The following is a 20,968-nucleotide window of genomic DNA, read 5'->3' as shown; positions in this document are numbered from 1 at the left end:
ACCCTAAAGGGCAGATTTCTGGCAAGTTCTGCCAATGTAGCATCAAAGTGACTTCTCTGCCTTCAGTAAGCCACCACTGTGCCCTCTCCAACAAGGTCTAGACCTCAACCTCTTCCACTCAGGTTCTGTCTCAGTCTGAGGGGATATAAGAAGTGGCTGCTTCTTACACCTGCTATTCCTAATCTTTCCTTCTCTCTGTTTTTGAATTTTTCCCCCAGCTTTACTGAGATATAACTGATAAATAAAACTGTAACATATTTACAGTGTACAATGTAATGATTTGATACACATATACATTGTGACATGATTCCCAAAATCAAGTTTACTAACCCTATAATTCTTTAGTTCTCTTTACTTCTTGCTAGCCAATTCCTCATAACTCCAATCCCCTGTTTATAGTTAATAAATATTTATACTAAACTATTCCTGTTTAAATTACTGTGTGGTCTCTGTCTCCTGATTGTCCCAGACTGATACATTATTAGGCAATGTTTCCTTAAGGTCATCACTTAATTCTTTAATTTCCTCTCAAATGTCAGTCAAGCCATCATCACCCTTTGGCTGCCTGACCACTTAGATGATGTGTTTCACTTTTCTGGTCAACACTCAAGAAACCCTTTAAAAATCATTCACAAATCTTTCTATAGGTATCATTAACATGCTTGATTATTCCACGCTTTATTGTTCTCACACTACAAAGGAACAACTGAGGGAGCTGATTCTTGGCTTTCTTTTCGTGGTTTCTCAGGCATATGTTCACTGAGTGGAATGGTCCTCACACACTGTTACCACTCTCTCACTCTCTCTCTCTTGTTTGCTCTCTCTCTGCCAAGCACTATGGCTAATGATCACAATTCTGGTCTATTAACTGTGTGACCTCATATGGTTATTCAACTTGACTCAGTTTCTGCATTCATAAAAAAAAAAAGGTGATAATACACTACAGAGTTAATAATGTAGATTAATTAAATAATTTATTCTTAACAAATGTTTAATTTACACTTAATAAAGCCTGGCAGATAGAAAGCACATAAATAGCAACTACTATAACAATAAAATTATGGCCACATATGAGTTTGGGTTCTGAAAGAAAAATAGCTTACTCATGGATTAAAGCTGCTATGGTAAGAAGGGACAAGATATTTTTGGTGCCAAAGTTGGTCAGACACTTGAGAGCATGCATTAACCACATGAGAAAGGGTGTATTAAAGCAGGGAAGATGGGAGAATCCTGTTAACAGCATAGAATAGCTGTTCCCAAATACCAGCCATGGGACTGGCTACCTCAGATTCCTTTAAAGAACTTTATCGAAATATAGATGCCCAGACCCACTGGTAGAAGCACTAATTCAATAGGTCTAGGTTAGGGCCAAATCATCAGTACTTCAATTACTTCTCAGGTGATTCTGATGAGTGGCCAGGTTTGAGAGCCACTGTATGTGCTATATTCATCTTTTACTTTGAGGCCCAGTGTATAATCAGTTATTCTTTTATACCCTGTTCCTGTTTTACTATAAAGCTGGACAAAGAATGTGGGCAGGATACCTTGAGAATACCTCACAGGGTCTCTTGTATAAAACTACTTTTTAAGAATGGGTCCCCAATAGATCGTCAGATTCTATTCAACACTTGTGAACAGAAGAAAAGTTTTCGAAAGCCAACATATTTCTATGCCTTGAAGAATTTACAAGTGCATTATGTGATGATGATCATCACATTGAATATACCAAAAAAGATGGAGATCTCTTTCAATATGAAATAGTAGGGAAACACTAGATGTAGAGGAAAGAGAACAGAAGGAAAATTTTCTCTGTGCTAATTATTGTTCAACAATCTCATCAGGAGAGCAATAAAGATATTCTATTTATTTATAACAGTAATGGAAGCCAGGTGATTGTATAAACAATATTAAATTACTTACTTTGCCATTGTTTCTGCAGACAGGTCTTCAGAATTCTTGACTTTTGTTTCACCTAAAAAGAAAATATTTTTTTTAAACTTCCAAGAATAGGAATTATAAAAGCAAGAGTATTCTCTTTAAAAATTTTACCTTAGGATAATGAAATGGTGATTTTATAATTGTATATGATGAGCATAGCAAGGATTTTCTATTACAGACACATCTTTATAGTTGGCCATCTTAAGAAGGATAATTACAGTAGCAAAGATTTTTCCACATCTCTTATACATCATCAACATTAGAATTTGGTTACATTAATGGAGATTCTCTTAGCTAAACAACAATATATATACATATCTGTGTATTTATAAAATATTTATGAAAACTGAAAGCTAATACTTCCCACAAAATGCCTAAGTGGAACAGACCAAGCCACGATGAAATTTATAATACTTAACACTATTCAAAGGGCTTGGCAAATATGTCACTGAGTCAGTGACTAATTAAGAACTTCACTCACCGTGACCTCGAAGATCCAAAGCCACAATTCTACATTGAACTCTACTAATGATTGCTGCCTAGGAAGAAAAGGATAAGTATTAAGATGCATCAGATTAGCAAATCTCTCCCCATTATCAATGGTAACTTTGTTGGATGAACTGCCATCAGAACTCAAGAATTTCAAGAGAATCAAAGACTTTCCACTTTTAAGAAAAATTTTAGAAATGACTATTCTCTGCTTTTTTGGTGTATATTCTGGTTCTATCCCAACTTCAAAATATGGCTTTCTCCACTGAAATCTTTCTTGAAAATTAAACTCCTCCTAGTTTTTTCATGAGACAGAATAAGCACCTGTAAGAAATACCCTCTGAGCTTTGCTACTACCTATGATTTTCATCCATACTCACTGTTATCTTTTCATGCTCTGGAAGGGAAATTCTCTAGGTAAGGACCATGAGTCAGTTTACATCTTGGCTCAGTTTATCATATAAATGTGACATTCAGATCAAGAAATAACCTTGAAAGCTGCCCAAGATATGAAATCTACCAAAGATTCACTGAAGATACAGCAGCAGTACACATAAGCTTGTCAGTTAAATAATAATATATTGAAAAAGAAATCATAATATTATGATGAGGTACAATTTGAGATGTTTAAACAAATCTGAAATAATTGAGGATCTTCTTCTTCAAATGAACCAGATTCTCTGGCAATAATACATCACAATTTGTGTTAGTAAATGTCACCAACTTTTTTTTTTTTTACTTTTAAAAATAAAATAGGAGAACTGTCTAGGGTAACTCTCACATTTTATGAATGAGGAAACTGAAGACAAGAGAGGAAATTATTTGCTCAGGGTCATATAACTACTAGTAAAAAGAAGACCAGAATCAAGGTAAGTTACCAACATAAGAGTCAACATATAACACAAATCAGATTTCTTAAATCATATTTTTCCCTTTAAGTGATTAAACATATCATTTTTATTATATTCTCATGATAAAAATATTTTAAAACACATAAAATTAATAAGAAAGAGAGGAGGAAAAGCCCCTTTGATTTGTCAACAAAATGTAGCCTCCTGTCATCTCTTTGGGTATTTCCTGAAATCTTTTTCCCCAGCTTTATTGAAATATTACTGATATATATTGTATGTAATATTTCTCAAACTCATTTAATCACAAAATCCCTATTTCATTAATTTCTCATGGAACTTGTCATCTGTAGAATACACTTGAGTAAAAGAAGAACCAGAGGCATCTTCCACAATGATAACAAGTATAATGATGTCAGCAGCTATTTATCAATCACTTCCTCTACGCCAGGCACTTTCCATGTTATTTTATTGTTCCTATCTATGGGATAAAATTACTTAATATCAATACATGTCAACAAATAGCTTATAATAATATTTGTACAAGACTTCATAATTTAAAAACAGTTTTCATATCCACTATTATACATAATCTTTACAGACATCTTCAAGTGTAGGGAGACTGCATTTGGAGACTACAGAAAGGCTTATGTGACTTACTCAAGGGCTTAAGTAGCCTTTATATTTATTACTAGTACTCGTAATATCTATTTATTACTAGTACTCACAAAATCAGAACTAGAAATCACATCACCTGACTTCTACTCCATTGTTCCTCCCCTTAGTGTCAAAAGCAATAGCTGTTTCACGGAAAGTCTGATCTAGACCTAACTAGATCCCTCATTTCTAAGGACTCAATGTTCAGTTAACATTAGCTCTGATTTTGCACTAGAGTCCTAGGTAGCTACTCAAAAGTTCAATGAATATAGTGAGGCTACCTCTGGCCTACATACGTAATTCTCACCAAATTTTACAAAATCTTATGACCTATTAAGTACTATCCTTGGAATAAAGCTTTTCCTTTCCACAGACTACTTTTTGTCAAATTTCTTATCAGGTAGAGCCTAGAGTAACTATTCCCAGTTTCAATTCAGTTGTATGGATGTGACATGCCAATTAAGATGATACCTCTTTCCTCTCCCCAGTCACACATCTCTTTCCTTCCAGGTCTCCAACATGTTAGTTGCCCAGTGAAAGTATATTAGTTTAGAGCAGAGCCAGGCAACATGAGAGTCACAGCACATGAACCATTTCTGACCCTGGCTCAGGGCTATCAGAGTACATTTACTAATATAGTTGTTACATTAAGAACAGGCACATGTTGCAGTTACCTGTTCATTCAAAAAACATTCCTTGAGTATAAAATATGTGCCCCACATAAATAAGCCGTGGTCTTTGCCTCGAAAAAAGCTGATAATCTAGTTGAGGGATGTAAATGACTAAAGCCATGTTACTAAGGACTTGAAATGTGGCTAGTCTAAACTGAGATGCACTACGAGTATAAAACACACACTGGATTTCAAAGACAGTATAAAAAATAATGTGAAATATCGCAAAGGTAACTTTTTTATTGATTATCTGTCAAAATGATAATATTTGGGATACAACGGGTTACATAAAATACATTTTGAAATTAATTTCACCTGTTTCTTTTTACCTACTTAATGTCCCTACTAGGAAATTTAAAACTATACATGTGGTTTGCATTACATTTCTATTGGATAACACAGGCCCAGAGACATGAAAGTTTGCAACTTATGGACAAATGATACAGCTACCTCCTAGAGTTAAGAGAAAGAAAGCAGCAAACAAGACAAGGGTCAAATCATTTAATAACGGTTGAGTAAGTGCCTATGTGTCAGGAACTGTTTCAGGCATTTGGAAACAAAAGAAGTCAGACACTACCCCTATTTTCAAGGAATTCATAGTCTAATAGAAGAGACCAGAGGCACCTTTACACTTAATTACAATAATCCTGCTGCCAGGAGCAAAATGAAAAAGTTCAGGGCCCTCCTCAACTCCACAGCCATCCGGCTCCAGGTTCCTAGTGCTGCATTCCCACTTGCTCCCACCTTCTATCCTTCAGACTCCCTAATGGTAAGTAGAGGACACATGTATATCTACTTGATACATACAAGAGATAACAATTTCATTTTAGACAGCAATGTTGCCAGTGTCTTCCTTAACACCATCTCCCCTTACATATGGGCTACCCCATCCCAGAGTCAAGGATACTGGGAAGATCTACAATTGGCAGTATTCACACAGATACTTATTTTCTACTCTAGACCAGGGTATCATCAACCAAGTATTATTTACTTCCTAGTAGCTCACTAATACCATTAAAACAGAAAGCATTATTTAAAAAAAGAAAAAACATCTTCCAAATATTTATGGGACATCTCCAGGTGTTAAGTACTATAGTAGGCTCTATTAGGGAGGACAGACATTATTTCTATCTAAAGCACCTGAATAGACTGTCTGCTTATCTATGACTTAGATCACAGAGATACAGACCCCCACTTTTGACAATTCCATCCCCTTCATCCCAATGCAATATATTGAGAACATTTTATAAACTGAAGAATTCATGCACTTAAGCTCACTCCAGTTAAGAACCTCTAGTTTAAAGAACAGGTGATTTGGGGCCCACGATGATAAACATTTGGACTCAACTTACATCCCTAATCTTCTTACATGAAGCTAAGTGAGTGTGCACAGAAGGAAGAGTCAGGCTAGTCAAATTCATCCTGAAATAAATAATGATTGCACTAACATCAACTTCTACTATCAACTACTTACCGTGAACACAGCCCAGGAAAGGGCAGAATGGCCTCCTCCATGCAGAAGGAGTAGGACTGGACCCTCTGAGCCACTCTTGTAAACTCGAAAAGTGTATGAATAGTTAAAGATAACATATCTAAGCTTTTGCTCACTGAATTTTGTTTTTTTGTTTTTGTTTTTGTTTTTTAATGGAGGTACTGGGGATTGAACCCAGGACCTTGGGTATGCTAAGCATGCACTCTACCACTGAGCTATTTCTCTCCCCCTCACTGAAGCTTTTGACAACTTAGTCATAATAATATTGATTAGAAAACTCAGGCAGGACCAAACTAAAAGCAAAGCTGCAGACTTCCCAACTTAAGAAGCACCTGAACAGAAGTTTCTGAGACACCAAACTACTGTTTTTGAAGCATGCAGCCAGTATGACCACTTTTTCAATGGGGGAAAAAAAAGATTCCCTTTGCCTTAATGAGGTCACAGTCCCTGGTTTCTAGACACTAACCCAGTTCAACTCACTTGGATCATGAAACCTTCCCCTGGGTCCTCAAGAGATTGATCAGTTTCAGGAATTTAATTCTTAATCCCTTCACCACACATTAGACAATTATAGCCAAGTAAGATACTGGCATAGTCTTTCAAGTAATATTCTATGCCGTACAAAGAACAGGTAAGGAATAAAAATGAAATAAAAAGCAGGAATAGAGAACATTTTAGAAACTACACTTAGAAAATGTTATAAGCTTACTAAAGAATAAGCCATTTTGCAAAGGATATATCCTTGCCAGTTTCATTCTCTACTTCTACATCTTCCATGGACTCAAAGTACTGACTCCAAGGAACAGGAGAAAAGTCCCGCTTTCTTCCAGGGCTAAGGAAAAAAAGAGATTTCAAGTTAAAAAGAGTTATGCATGAAAAGACAAAATCTTGATAAACAAATACTGAGTGGAAATCTGAAATGAAAATAGTAACATACTTTCTTATAAAGGTATGTTTTCATTCACAAAGTATTATATTCAAATGTGTTTTTAAAAGTTCAGATATATATAAAACTTTTAGGATGTTAGGAAATTCCTTAGTACATTTTAATCACAAATATATTGTGTATATACACACGACAAAACCTGCTGGTTTTCTCACTGTGTTTTTGGCTATCGGCTCATTCCTATCCTCTCAACCTACTCTAGTATTATTCCTGCTACAATAATTTTTGGTCACTAATATTTCTTCATGCCTTTAATTTTTCACATTTTTTCATGCTTCTTTGTCATTTCTCAATCAATCAATATACAACCTTCATAGAAGGCAAACTGGCAGTATCAACATCTTGAATTTCTGAGTATTTATCTGAAGACAAGCTCACACAGAATTGAAATGACTTATTTATTCAATGTAGCACTGTTTGTAATAGAGAAAAATTGGAAATAACTTGAATATCAGCAGATAACTGATTAAAATAATTTTGGTACATAGAGAAATAATATTCAGTTGTAAAAAAGAAGAAATTATATAACTGATAAAATTCTTTATGTATAGGTAAGATACACTGTTGAGTAAGCAAGCATAACGAACATACTACCATTTAGGTAAAAATGAGAAATATGTATAAACGTAATTGCTTAAATATGTTTAAAATATCTCTGGGAGAAAACTGATATAACATTGATGATATCCTGGGAGGGGAACTATGACTGGTAGTTGAAAAGGACAATTTTCAATACACATCTCTTTCTATCTTTTGATTTTTGAACCATATATTATTAAGAATATTAATTTAAAAAAAAATCAACAAATGTCTATTTACAACCTATGCCTTCAACCTTGGATAGAACACAAGAAAGAAACCCTGAGTCATCTCTTATTTCCATTATTCTTATTTCTTTCCAGTAATGTAGGAAATTCAGAATTCTGTCAGCAACAAAACATTACCTCCTGCCTGGTATCTTCTTGTATATGCTATGGGACCTAATTGAAAACATGTACAAAGTATAATACAGAACTCCTTTTTAAAACTTAAGGTAATACAAAAGCACTCTAGGTTGACTATAATACTGGAAAGAATTACAATGGAGCAGCTGGGCAATCAGGGATGTATTCTTTCAAAAGTCAAGTATTTACTGATTTATCTATTCTCTAATAGGCACTGAAACAGTTCAGTAGTTCCCAATTCATATAACAATAAAATCAACTGGGGAGCTTTTAAAAATACTGATGCTTGGGTCTCACCTCTAGAAATTGATTTAAATGATCTGGGATGTGGCCTAGGTACTGATAAGTTTCAGAGTTCCCCAATTTTTAGAGTTGAGAGAGAGGTGCTAGAAATACAAAGGTAGAGTATATGATTTAGAATGAGGGGTTCAAATTCCTCACAGTGTCTACCATTTCACTATAATTCCCTATAAATTCCTAACAGTATGGACTTGGGCAAATTCAAATTATATAAATTTTTTCTGCCTTGGGTTGCAGTCACTGAGAAAAATAAGATACCTTTTAAAAGGATCTAATACATCTGGCATTTGGTAGTTGCTCATGAATAGGTAAACCTATCTTCTGATAGAAAAACTCCCTCTGTGGAAGTAAACTACAACTTTAGCCTAGACCTTTTGTTTTTGGTTTGCTACTTGCTCTTGAATGCCTACTGGAAAACTAAAAGCAGAACTTTTTTTTTTTTCTAGCATTTATTTTTATTTAAGTATAGTTGATTTACAATATTAGTTTCAGGTGTATAGCACAATGATTCAGTATTTTGCTGATTATACTCCATTATAAATTATAAGATAATGGCTATAACTCTCCATGCCATACAACATATCCTTTTTATCTATTTTATACACAGTAGTTTGTATCTGTTAATTCCATATCCCTAATTTGTCACTCCCCCTTACCTCTCGTCTTTGGTAACCACTAGTTTGTTTTCTGTGAGTCTATTTCTGTTTTGTATATACATTCATTTGTATTATTTTTTAACTTCATATATAAGTGATATCATATAGTATTTGTCTTTCTCTAAGCATAATATTCTCTAGGTTCATCCACATCACTACTAACGGCAGAATTTCATTCTAAAAGCAGAATTCTTACTGATCAGTCACTCACAAATCCACCTATGCATATACTATTTTGAGTATCTATAACATCCCTAATATGGCATGTAATAGATTTTAAGGATCCATGCATGAAATTTTGATGTCTAGACCTAGGATACCATCATAGTAATAGTACCTAACATTTACTGTACATAATAGTGAGTCACTGTGCCAATTTACAGGCATGGTTCTATGATTCTATTTAATCCTCACAAAACTCTGAGCTATTTTCCTCCCCTTTTTACAGAAGAAAACCGGATTTAGAGATACAAAGTAACTTGCTCAAGGTTATACAACTACTAAGTGGCAGTGACAAGATTCAAATCCAGTTCCATCACTCTTCAAAGTCTCTGCTCTTTTCTCCAATGCTATGCTAATTCTCAGATTTTTTTTTTCTCTCCTAGTCTCTCATTTATGCTTCTGAAAAGTAGTAAGGCTTTATTTAGGGCATATTATCAGAAGTTTCATTTTCAGAGTCTAAATATGGCAGACTTTGCCAAGGCCACAGAGACTTTCCAAGTTGCCCAGGCACTAGTTAAATGAAAATTACTTTCTTCAAGCAGAAATTATGCCTAGGAGAACACCTTCCACTTCTAATCTCCTTCATTAAAAAAAAAAAAAGTTCCAGGGACTATCCAACTTAAACCAGCTTATGAGTAATTCCCATTTGGTTAAAGAGCCAATAATCTATACACCTCCAAAGGTTGTTCCTACTCCCACAAAGATTTTTCTGGTATACTCCTAACATCTTCATTTGGACACATAATTATTTATACACTCCATGACTTCAGGAAATTTTGCAACCAATGTTAGGCATGAAGCACACAATAAGGTCCTTACATGAATCTTTATATTCTAGTCAGAAAGAATACTCTGTATTTTAGGCATGTAGTTTTGGTTTAAAAAAAATAGTTTCGTATTCTTTAACACCTAGCTACTTTATGGTCCTTTTAGCCTGTGTAGGCTCTTTTTAGTTACAATTTTTAAAAATGAATTAATTACTGACTTTTTTCTCCATGGAGTCATAATGAAAGAATTCTGATATAACGAAAATAACTTTCAAAAGCATAACAAGGTTAAGTTATACTTTAAAAATAAGGATTTATTCACCAAGAACCTATTATATGTATTAGGGTGGACCTGAGATGGGGTGGTAGGAGATGCTGGGATAATCTTAAAACTAGTGAGACAATGCCTCTACTCCCAAGAAGCTAATATCAAATACCTAAATACCTAACATAATGTACAGATAAATACTTTAAATACCCCTAAGGGGTATAGGTAAAGTGCTGTGAATGTTCAAAGGAGGGAACAAAGATTACTTTCAGCTTGGGAAACAGAGACTTCAAAGAAAAAGTAACATTTAAGCTATGCATTGAAGGACAGAGAGAATTTGGATTGATGATGGAAATAGGGAAATAGGGAGTGGTAAGGAAGATATTTTAGTCAGAGAGAAGGGCATAAATAAGGACCCAGTATGATGCCTGTGATAGGGGACATTGATACAAAACAAACAAATTTTAAAAATAACTGCAACCAGGTGGGAATAATCCAGCAATTTTTAAAAGCTGATACAAATAAAAGCAGATCATGGAAAAAGAAATAGTAAGTAATAAAGTGGAGAATATATGTTCTTTTTCTGTTATTTGTGTGTTAGGGTCCCAAAAGTCAGATAGAGTTTGGATGGTACTGCAGAAAATGAGAAGCCAATAAAATGCACAGATTAAAGTATTTCAGAAAGAGCAATGCCTTGAAAAGTATAAGATGGACTTGATTCTGGAAAAAAATGTGCTGCGATAACCTGGGTAGGAGAAGATGAGAGTCTAGGCTGGCAATGGAATTAAAGAGGAAAACATAGAAAGAACTTTCAAAACAACAATAAACAAATTTTAGGAATGTTCAAGATATGGAAGATGACTGACAGTAGAATCAAAGTTAATTCTAAAGTTCTTAACTAATAGATCAATTACTAAGTTCTATAATTTATAAATAAAATTCTACTTTGGGAGATAAACGTATACAGAATTTTTGATGCCAGAATAAAGTTTATTTCAGACCTAACAAAATAAATGTATAATTTCCTCCCACCTCCTGCTACCAGAGGAAAAGTCTGGCAGAGAGGGAACAAAGCAGTGCTGTGAGAGACAAACAGGAAATATGGCATCTCCCTAAACCACGTGACTCAAGCATGTTTATGGACCCTTTGCTAGCGTCACAGACCCTGTTCAGAATCTGATGAACTATGAACCCTCACTCTAGAAAAAAAATGCATACGTTTATATTTTGTACATAATTCCACTAGCTTCAAGAAATCCATCCAAGAATTCCAAATTAAGAGTTCTTGGCCTATACTTTGAACTTAACCTATTTCCAGCAGAAAGAGGACAATTTTTAAAGATGGAGAAAAGAATGAGAGGATACTGTACCCTTAAAACTTCCTGAACCTAAATTAATTTTACATTTACTAGTGACCAAAGGTTTGATTTCATAACCTAGTTCTGCCTTTATTAATTGTGTGACCTTGGGCAAGTCACTTAACTTCTCCAAGCCTGAGTTTCTTCATGTCAGATAGGGTCATAAGATCAGTCTTTTAGGGGTTGTTATAAGGATTAAAGTAGCCTTATCCCTTGGTTACTCTCAAATTAGCTTGTTCTATTTTTGTCATAGAACTAATCATTTTCTAAAATTAGTTTGTTCCTATATTTGTTATTATCCTCCAGTCACTGCACCTAATTTGCTACTAATGTTTGAGATCCATGAAACCAAGAATATTCTCCATTTGTTCACCATTGTACTCTCAAAGTCTGACACAGTTATGATCATCTGCTGACAGTATGAAATGAATTAATGTGCATAAAGTACTTAGCTCAGTGTCTCAGTAAATGTTTATTGTCATTATTGTACTATTATTATCCTTTGAGGCTAATAAAAAGAATCCTCCTTACTGAGTCTTGATAAGGCTTCCAGTAAAAGGATACTACAAAGCTACATTAATCAAGACTGTGGTACAAGCATGAGTAGACATATATTCTAACATTCAGTCCGAATAGAACTGAGACTCCAGAAATAAACTCTAACCTTTATAGTCAATAGATTTTCAACAAAGGGACCAAGACAATTCACTGAACAGTCCTCCCAACAAATGGTGTTAGGACAACTGCAAAAGTATTCATGCAAAAAGTACGAGAAGCTGGACCCTCACACTACATACATAATTAAATCAAAGTGGATCATAAACCTAAACGTAAGAGCTAAAACTTTATAACTCTGAGAAGAAAACACAGGAGTAAATGTTTGTGACCTTGGGTTGGGCCACAGTTTCTTAGCTACAGCACCAATAGCAGAAATGATAAAAGATTTAGGAGTTGGACTTAGCCAAAATTAAAACTATTCTTTAAAATTATATATAGTTTTTATAGTATGGCTATGTATAAATTTTCTTAGGTTAAATTTTATTTCCAATAATTATAAGCTTTGTGATCATTAACAAGTTATCTCTGCCTCAATTTCCTCAACTGTAAGCTCTGAGGTATGATTACAAATAGGCATATAATAAGTACTTCATAAATGCTAGTTATTACAGAAATACTGTTCACAGCTAAGCCACATAGTATACTGACTATATTTTCTTTATTATACAACTTCTTACTTTTTTCCAGAATTAATCATTGTCCTTTGTTTTATTTGCTTAGTTTTCTATTGAACTATCACTAAGTGCTTCTCAAATTTTTTTTTATAGACAAAAGACATCAACAAGCATTTCACAAAAGGAGAAACACAAACAGCCTACAAACATATTAAAAGGGTCCCAATTTCATTCACTGTCAAGAGACAATTTTTTTTAAACAAAAGGAAATCAGAGCTTAATAACATGTATAGAGGGGAGAAACCAAGGAAAATGGACTCACTCCAAAAGACATAAAATTTTAAATCACAATAAGGTATCATTTCATACCCGGCATGTTGACAAAATATAAGAAGCCAGACATTACCAGGTATTTGGGGAGGATCTGTATCAAATGGAGCTGGCATCCATTGCTGGTGGGAGTGTAAACTGAAGCATCACCTGGTAAAACTGAACTGGTGTGCTTCGATTTAGTAGTTCATGGAAGCATTTCCATAAAAGCAAAGAATAATAACAAGCAAGCTAAATGTTTACTATCAGTGGAATGTACAAATTATAATATACTCTGACAGCTGAATACAGCACAGATGTGAAAATGGATATGCTAGAATCACATGAAATAACACAAATGAATCTCAAAAATATAATATTTAGAGGAAGAAATAAGCACAGAATAAATGCAGTATGATTCTATTAATGATAAAGTTCAAAAACAGGCAAAACTAAATAATATCTTTTTCTGAACACATAAGTACATGGTATAACTATTTAAGAAAAAAAGCAAGGGAATGATAAATGTGCAATTCAAGATTGTGGGGAGTGGGAATGCTCTTGGGGAGAGGCAAATGGGCTTCTAAAATGCTGATAATGTTCTATATTATCAGCTAGGTGGTAAACATATGGGAATTTATTTTATTCTTCTTTAACCTGTATATATATATTTTAAATTTTATGTATATTTCATAATTAAACATTTTTAAATTAAAAAAAAACTTTTGAGAAATCTGTAAAACTTCTCTTAAAAAGGTCAATAACATTAGATGATGTATCAGGTTCATTTTTTCTTTGGAAATTCCCTTTTCTGGCACCTTCTATTCATCTGCTCCAAATTGGAATGCTTGCTCTCTGAAAAGGATAAATTCATGTCATTTCAGCATCATCCTGGGAATTCCCCTTGCTTTCCTCCTGTGTTGGATCCCTCATTCCCATATCCCATATTTTTCTTGATGCACTTTCTTCTTTTGGTGGAACACATCCTTCATTAGCTTCCTGAGAAAAGGGAATTAATTTTGAAACTCTGCATGTCAGAAGATGCTGTTACCCATTTTTACACTTGACTGACAGCTTTCTTTGGTACTGAAATTTTATGTCAGGGACTGTTTCCATCAACAATAACTAGGTACCTTAAAGGATACAACTTTGGTTACAACAACTGGTTAAAATTACATGTATGTGTGTGTAAAAAATACACAAATATGTAAGTCTCTATTTCATTTATTTCTGCTCTGATCTTTATGATTTATTTCCTTCTGCAAACTGGGTTTTGTTTGTTTTTCTTTCTCTAGTTGGTTTAGGTGTAAGATTAGATTGAGTTTTTTGTTTTCTGAGGTAAGCCTATATTGCCATAAACTTCCCTCTTAGAACTGCTTTTGCTGCATCCCATAGGTTTTGGATGATCTTGTTTTCATTTTCACTGGTCTCAAGGTATTTTTTAATTTCATCTTCAGTGATCAGAAAAAAGAAGTTACAACCAATACCACAGAAATACAAAGGATCATAAGGGACTACTATAAGCAGCTATATGCCAATAAAATGGACAACCTAAGAGAAATAGACAAACTCTTAGAAAGGTATAATCTCTCAAGATTGAACCAGGAAGACATAGAAAATATGAACAGACCAATTACCCAGTACTGAAATTGAATCAGTAATTTAAAAACTCCCAATGAACAAAGGTCCAGAACCAGATGGCTTCATAGGTAAATTCTACCAAACATTTAGAGAAGGGTTAACACCCACCCTTCTGAAACTATTCTAAAAAACTGCAGAGAAAGGAACATTTCTGAACTCATTCTATGAGGCCACCATCACCGATATTAAAACCAGACAAAGATATCAGAAAAAAAGAAAATTACAGGCTGATATCACCAATGAACACAGTAAATGCAAAAATCCTCAATAAAATACTAGCAAACCGACTCCAACAATACATTAAAAGGATTATACATCATGACCAACTGGGATTTATTTCAAGAATGCAAGGATTAAAAAATATCCACAAATCAATCAGTGTGATATACCACATCAATGAACTAAAGAATAAAAACCATATAATCATCTATACTACAAAGCTACAGTAATCAAATAGTATGATACTGGCATAAAACCAGAAATATAGATCAATAGAACAGGATATAAAGCCCAGAAATAAACCCACACACTTATGGTCAATTAATCTATGACAAAAGAAGCAAGAATATACAATGGAGAAAAGACAGTCTCTTCAATAAGTGGTGCTGGGAATACTGGACAGTTACCTGTAAAAGAATGAAATAAGAACATTCTCTAACACCATATACAACAATAAACTCAAAATGGATTAAAGACCTAAATGTAAGACCAGATACTATAAAACTCCTAGAGGAAAACATACGCAGAACACTCTTCGACATAAATCACAGCAATTTTTTTGAACCACCTCCTAAAGTAATAGAACCAAAAGCAAAAATAAACAAATGGGATCTAAATAAACTTAAAAGTTTTTGCACAGCTAAGGATACCATCAACAAAACGAAAAGACAACCTACAGAATGGGAGAAAATATTTGCAAATGATGTGACCAACAAGGGACTAATTTCCAAAATACATAAACAGCAAATACATGAAAAGATGCTCAACATTGCTAATTGTTAGAGAAATGCAAATCAAAACTACAATGAGATATCACCTCACACCAGTCAGAATGGCTATAATTAAAAAGTCCAAAAATGATAAATGCTGCAGAAGGTGTGCAGAAAAAGGAACCCTCCTACACTGTTGGTGGGCATGTAAACTGGTGCAGCCACTACAGAAGACAGTAAACTAAAAATAGACTTGCCATATGATCCAGCAATGCCACTCCTGAGCATGTATCTGGAGGAAAATATAATTTGAAAAGACACATGCACCCCAATGTTCACAGCAGCACTATTTACATGGAAACAACCCAAATGTCCACCAACAGATGACTAAATAAACAAGAAATTTTATATATATATAGAGAGAGAGAGAGCGAGCACGTGAGAGCAAGCGACAGAGAATGGAGCCATAAAAAGGAATAAAATAATGCCATTTGCAGCAACCAGGATGGACCTGGAGACTGTCATTCTAAGTGAAATAAGCCAAAAAAAGAAAGAAAAATACCATATGATATTGCTTATATGTGGAATCTAAAAAAAAAGGACACAAATGAACTTATCTACAAAACAGAAACAGATTCACAAACATAGAGAACAAACTTATGGTTACCACAGGGTAAAAAGTCTGCGAAGAGATAAATTGGAAATTCAAAATTTGCACCTCTTGGGGAATGATGGAAATGTTAGCTATCTTTTTTTTTTTTTTTTTTTTGGCATGCTAAGCATGCGTTCACCCTGAGCTATACCTCACCGTCAAAATTCATCTTGTTTTTTTAATTGAAGTACAGGCAATTACGATGTGTCGATTTGTGGTGTACAGCACAATGTCCCAGTCCCTCATATACTCACATATACCCATTTTCACATTTGAAATGTTAGTTATCTTGATTGTGGTGGTGGTTTCATGGGTGTATACATCTATCAAAATTCATCAAATTGTACATCTGAAATATGTGTAGTTTACTGTACAGGAATCATGCCATAATAAAGGTGTTAAAAAATAAAATCAGCTGACAAGCAACCTTAATTCCATATGTAACCTTAATTCTCCTCAGCCATGTAAAATAATATATTCACAGGTTCCAGTGATCGAACCCAAGTATCCTTCAGATATCATTGTTCTGTCTGCCACATGTTTCTAAAGACTTTGTATTATTTGAGAAGAATGGCAAAAATATTGATTCAACTTGTCCTTTTATATATTAAGTATGCATGTTAAAACGTTTAGGTCAAAATCCTAAGGACTCCATTAAAAAACTATAAGAACTAGTAAATAAGTTCAGTAAAGTTGCAGAATACAAGATTAATATACAAAAATCAATTGTATTTCTATATACTTGCAATGAACAATCTAAAAATGAATTTAAGAAAACAATTCCATTTACAATAGCGTTGATAAAATATTTAGGAATAAATTAACCAAAGAAATGCAAGACTTGTACACAGAAAATTATAAAACATTGCTGAAATAAATTTTAGAAGACATAAATAAATAGAAAGGTATCGCATATTCATGGATTAGAAGATGTAATATTGTTAAAATGGCTTTACATTTTAACAGATTCAAACTAGTAACTATCAAAATTGCACCTAACTTCCTTGCAGAAATTGACAAGCTAATCCTAAAATTAATATGGAAATTTGAGGGACCCAGAATAGTCAAAACAAGTTTTAATGAAAAACAAGGTTACAAGACTCACTTCCTAAAGCTATAGCAATAAATACAGTGTGACACTGACAGATATACAAATAAATGGTATAGAACTGAGTTAAGAAATAAACCCACGCATGTGTGGTCAATTAATTTTGACAAGCGTGCCAAGATACTTCAATGGGGAAAGAGGAGTCTTTTCAATAAATGCTGCCAGGACAATGGGTATCCACATGCAGAAGAATGAAGCTGATCCCATTCCTCACATCATACACAAAAATTAACTTAAAATGGATCACAGACCTACATGTAAGAGCTAAAACTATAAAACTCTAAGATGAAAACATAGGCATAAATCTTCACAAACCTGGGTTAGGCAATGACTTCTCAGCTATGATACCAAAAGCACAAGAAAAAAATAGATAAATTGAATTTTATAAAAATTAAAAATGTTTGTGCTTCAAAGGACACCATTAAAACATGAAGACAACCCACAGAATGCAAGAAAATACTTGCAAATAGATCTAAGGAACTTGTATCTAGAATATATAAAGAACTCTTATAACTCAATACAAAGACAACCCAATTTTTTTAATGAGTAAAGGATTTGAATAGACACTCCTCCAGAGATGATATACAAATGGCCAATAAGCACATAAAAAGATATTCAGCATCATTAGTTATTAGGGAAATGCAAATCAAAATCACAACAAAGAATCACTTCACACTACTGAGATGGCTGTAAACAAAAAAAGACTGACAATGACAAGTGTTGGCAAGAATGTAGAGACTCTGAACCCACATACTTTGCTGATGGGAATATAAAATGGTACAGCTGCTTTGGAGAACAGTTCATCAGTTCCTCAAAAAGTTAAACAGAGAGAAACCACATGATCTAGCAATTCCATGCCTAGGTACACCCAAGGGAAATGAAAACATATGTCTACATAAAAACTTGTATATGAATGCTCATAGTGGCATTGTTAATAGTTAAAAAGTTTAAACAACTCAAATGTCCATCAGTTATTGAATGGATAAATAAAATGTGGTATATATCCATGTACTGGAGTATGATTTGGCAATAAAAAAGAATAAAGTATTATAACATGCTACAAAATAGATGAACCTTGAAAATATTATATTAGCAATAACAATCACAAAAGATCACATTTATTGTATAATTCCATTTGTTGTAAATGTCCAGATTAGGTAAATCTATAGAGACAGAAAATAGATTGGCTGTGTAAGGCTCAGAGGTTTGGAAAAAGCAGGGCTAATGCCAATGGGTATAAAGTTTCTTTTTTGGGGTGCTGAACTTGTTCTAAATCAATTGTGGTAATGGTTGCAAAATTCTGGGAATACGCTAAAAAAATTGATTGTATACTCTAAATGAGTCAGTTGTATCATATGTAAATTCTATCTCAATAAAGTTGTTACCAAAAAATGATAAGGTGAGCATTCAAAAATAGATTGTATCATTACTACACTAATAGAGAAAAAAAATGGAATGAGAAAAAGAAACACAGGTCAGATGACACAAACAAGATAAGATGGCAGAAATAAATTCAAATATATCAAGGATAGATATAAAGGATAGTATCAAGAATACTCTAGGTCTGAAATATCCTCAAATGAGATTTTTTTTTTTGATTCCAGCTATATACTATTTAAAAGAGACCAGAAGTTCCAAAATAAAGACAGACAAAGACACAGTAGGCAAATATTAGCCGAAACAATTTTAGGTTAGCTACTCTTTCTCAAAATTTAGGGTATTTTTCTATCAACTTCTAATAAAGTACTGCTGTAGAGATTTTTTAAGAATCTTTAAATCCCCTATATTTCTAAATTTTAATCTTGAAGTAGAACAGCTTTCCAGGGGAGTCTTTAAACTTTCTCTTCTATTGAATTTATATCAATTATACATGTTTTCATTCCCAACATATATATTTTGTTCTCTGAAACAAGGTTCCCTTTTTTGTTAAAAAAAAAAAAAAAAAAAAGAGCATCCTGTTCTTGTTTCACAGATGCCATGTTCTTTCTTGTCTCTGACAAAAGATATTAGTTTTTTTTCAGTACTTTCATTTTAATAATACACATTATTTTAAATAATTCATATAATATATAATTAATAATGCATATAATAATATGTATTATTATTTTCTTTTCTCATTTTGTTTTGGTCTCCATCTTTTGTGTTAGATGCTTTCCCTGGTGATACTGTGAGAAAGCAGGTTTGTTGACTATTGAATACCACTGTACAGTTATCAAGTAGAGGCCCAGCCTTTTAAATGGGGGACTCTTCCCCCAAATATCAATATCTGCATGTCTTTTCTTTTAGGCCAGTCATTTCTCCAGGAAGAAATCCTCCAAGCTCCCACCTGAAGACTTAAGACTAGCTGTGAGTCTTTGGGAAAAGGATCTGAATAATCTCATTTGTTCACTCATTCAACAAATACTCACTGAGCACCTACAAGATACTATTTTAGGCACTGGGAATACTGCACTAAACAAAAAAAAAGACAAAACCCCCTACTCCTGTGTTAACACTGTAGGAGACATAAGCAAAAATTTGTAAGGTAGCAATAACTACCATGGAGAAAAATAAAGCCAGAAAGAGGGACAATGAGTATCAGGTTGGGAAGGACTGTAATTTTAAATCAGGTGGTCAGGAAAGGTATCTTTAAGCAAAGACCTGAAGAAGGTGAAGGAGAAAGCCATGAATATATTTAGAAGACAAAATATGTACCTTCATTTAATCCCTGCTTCATCCTGTTGCTTTGTCTTTGCCCTAATATGCCTACTATTTCTGAGTCCAGACCCACTCTGGTTCAATTCCTTCAAAAGTTAACCTGTCTCTCATTATTGAGAAATTTATTTTCAATAAGTTGAGGGAAAGGAAAAGATCTGGGAGTCTAATGGGGTCAACCAATCCTCCTGTTTTTAGCCCCCTTTCAGAGGTACCTAGCACCTACAATTCCTGAGCCTGTATGGGGTTGTGATATGGATTAGCTTGCACTTTCATTCTCCTGTGGGTAGTTTTCAGTTTGCTTTCTTTTAGTGAGTTAATATTCTTCAATTTGCAATCTTCCTAAATCCTGTTGCTATATTATCTTCCCTCCACTTCTTTGTCCTTCAGTTATATTACTTTTTCCAAATTACATTACTATAATTTAATGGGGTTTGGGGAGAAAATGGAGGTAAGTGCGTGATTTAATTTCAAAAACAACTCTCTAGGGTAGCTACTATTATTCCTCTTCTGCAATTGAGAAAACTAAAGTAAAGGTAGGTTAAATAACTCAGCCTAGCTAGAATCTTATTCTTAGGGTCACTTTGTTATCAGTTTTCCATACTACTCTCAAAATAATACCAGGTTCTCTCTCTGTTCCTAAAATCATCAAAGCTAACAACGAGCACCCAGAAATCCCCAGGAAGAGATGGAAGAGGACTGGTTCCTGCTGTAGGGACAACTGGTAGAGGGCCCTGGTAGCAAGCCTGAGCACCACTGAGACGAAAAAGAAAGTCAAGGTTTACAACCATAGTAATAATAATATTTGAGGGAGGGAGCAGATTGAGTGAGAAGGAAGAAACAAAGATAATTCTCAAGTTTCTCTGATGTCATTCAAAGAGAGACAACAAAGGAGACCTGTTTAAAG

At 33.9% G+C, this 20,968-nt stretch overlaps 1 protein-coding gene across 2 annotated transcripts in view; it reads right to left on the bottom strand.

Annotated features, from left to right (window-relative positions):
- The window catches only part of PPME1 (protein phosphatase methylesterase 1), a 60,266-nt gene that overhangs the window by 26,469 nt on the left and 12,829 nt on the right, over positions 1–20,968 (bottom strand). For both annotated transcript variants that reach the window (XM_010989470.3, XM_064492700.1), the window contains exons 2-5: positions 6,834–6,927; positions 6,078–6,170; positions 2,420–2,477; positions 1,921–1,972 (exon numbers count right to left, since the gene is read on the bottom strand). In XM_010989470.3, the coding sequence (XP_010987772.1) occupies positions 1,921–1,972; positions 2,420–2,477; positions 6,078–6,170; positions 6,834–6,927 (297 nt within the window). The remainder of the gene's footprint in view (positions 1–1,920; positions 1,973–2,419; positions 2,478–6,077; positions 6,171–6,833; positions 6,928–20,968) is intronic.

This window comes from Camelus dromedarius, chromosome 12, assembly GCF_036321535.1.
Source record: "Camelus dromedarius isolate mCamDro1 chromosome 12, mCamDro1.pat, whole genome shotgun sequence".
NCBI lineage: Eukaryota > Metazoa > Chordata > Mammalia > Artiodactyla > Camelidae > Camelus > Camelus dromedarius.
Note: the sequence above shows the minus strand (reverse complement) of the source record. Positions and strands in the feature narration are given on the sequence as shown.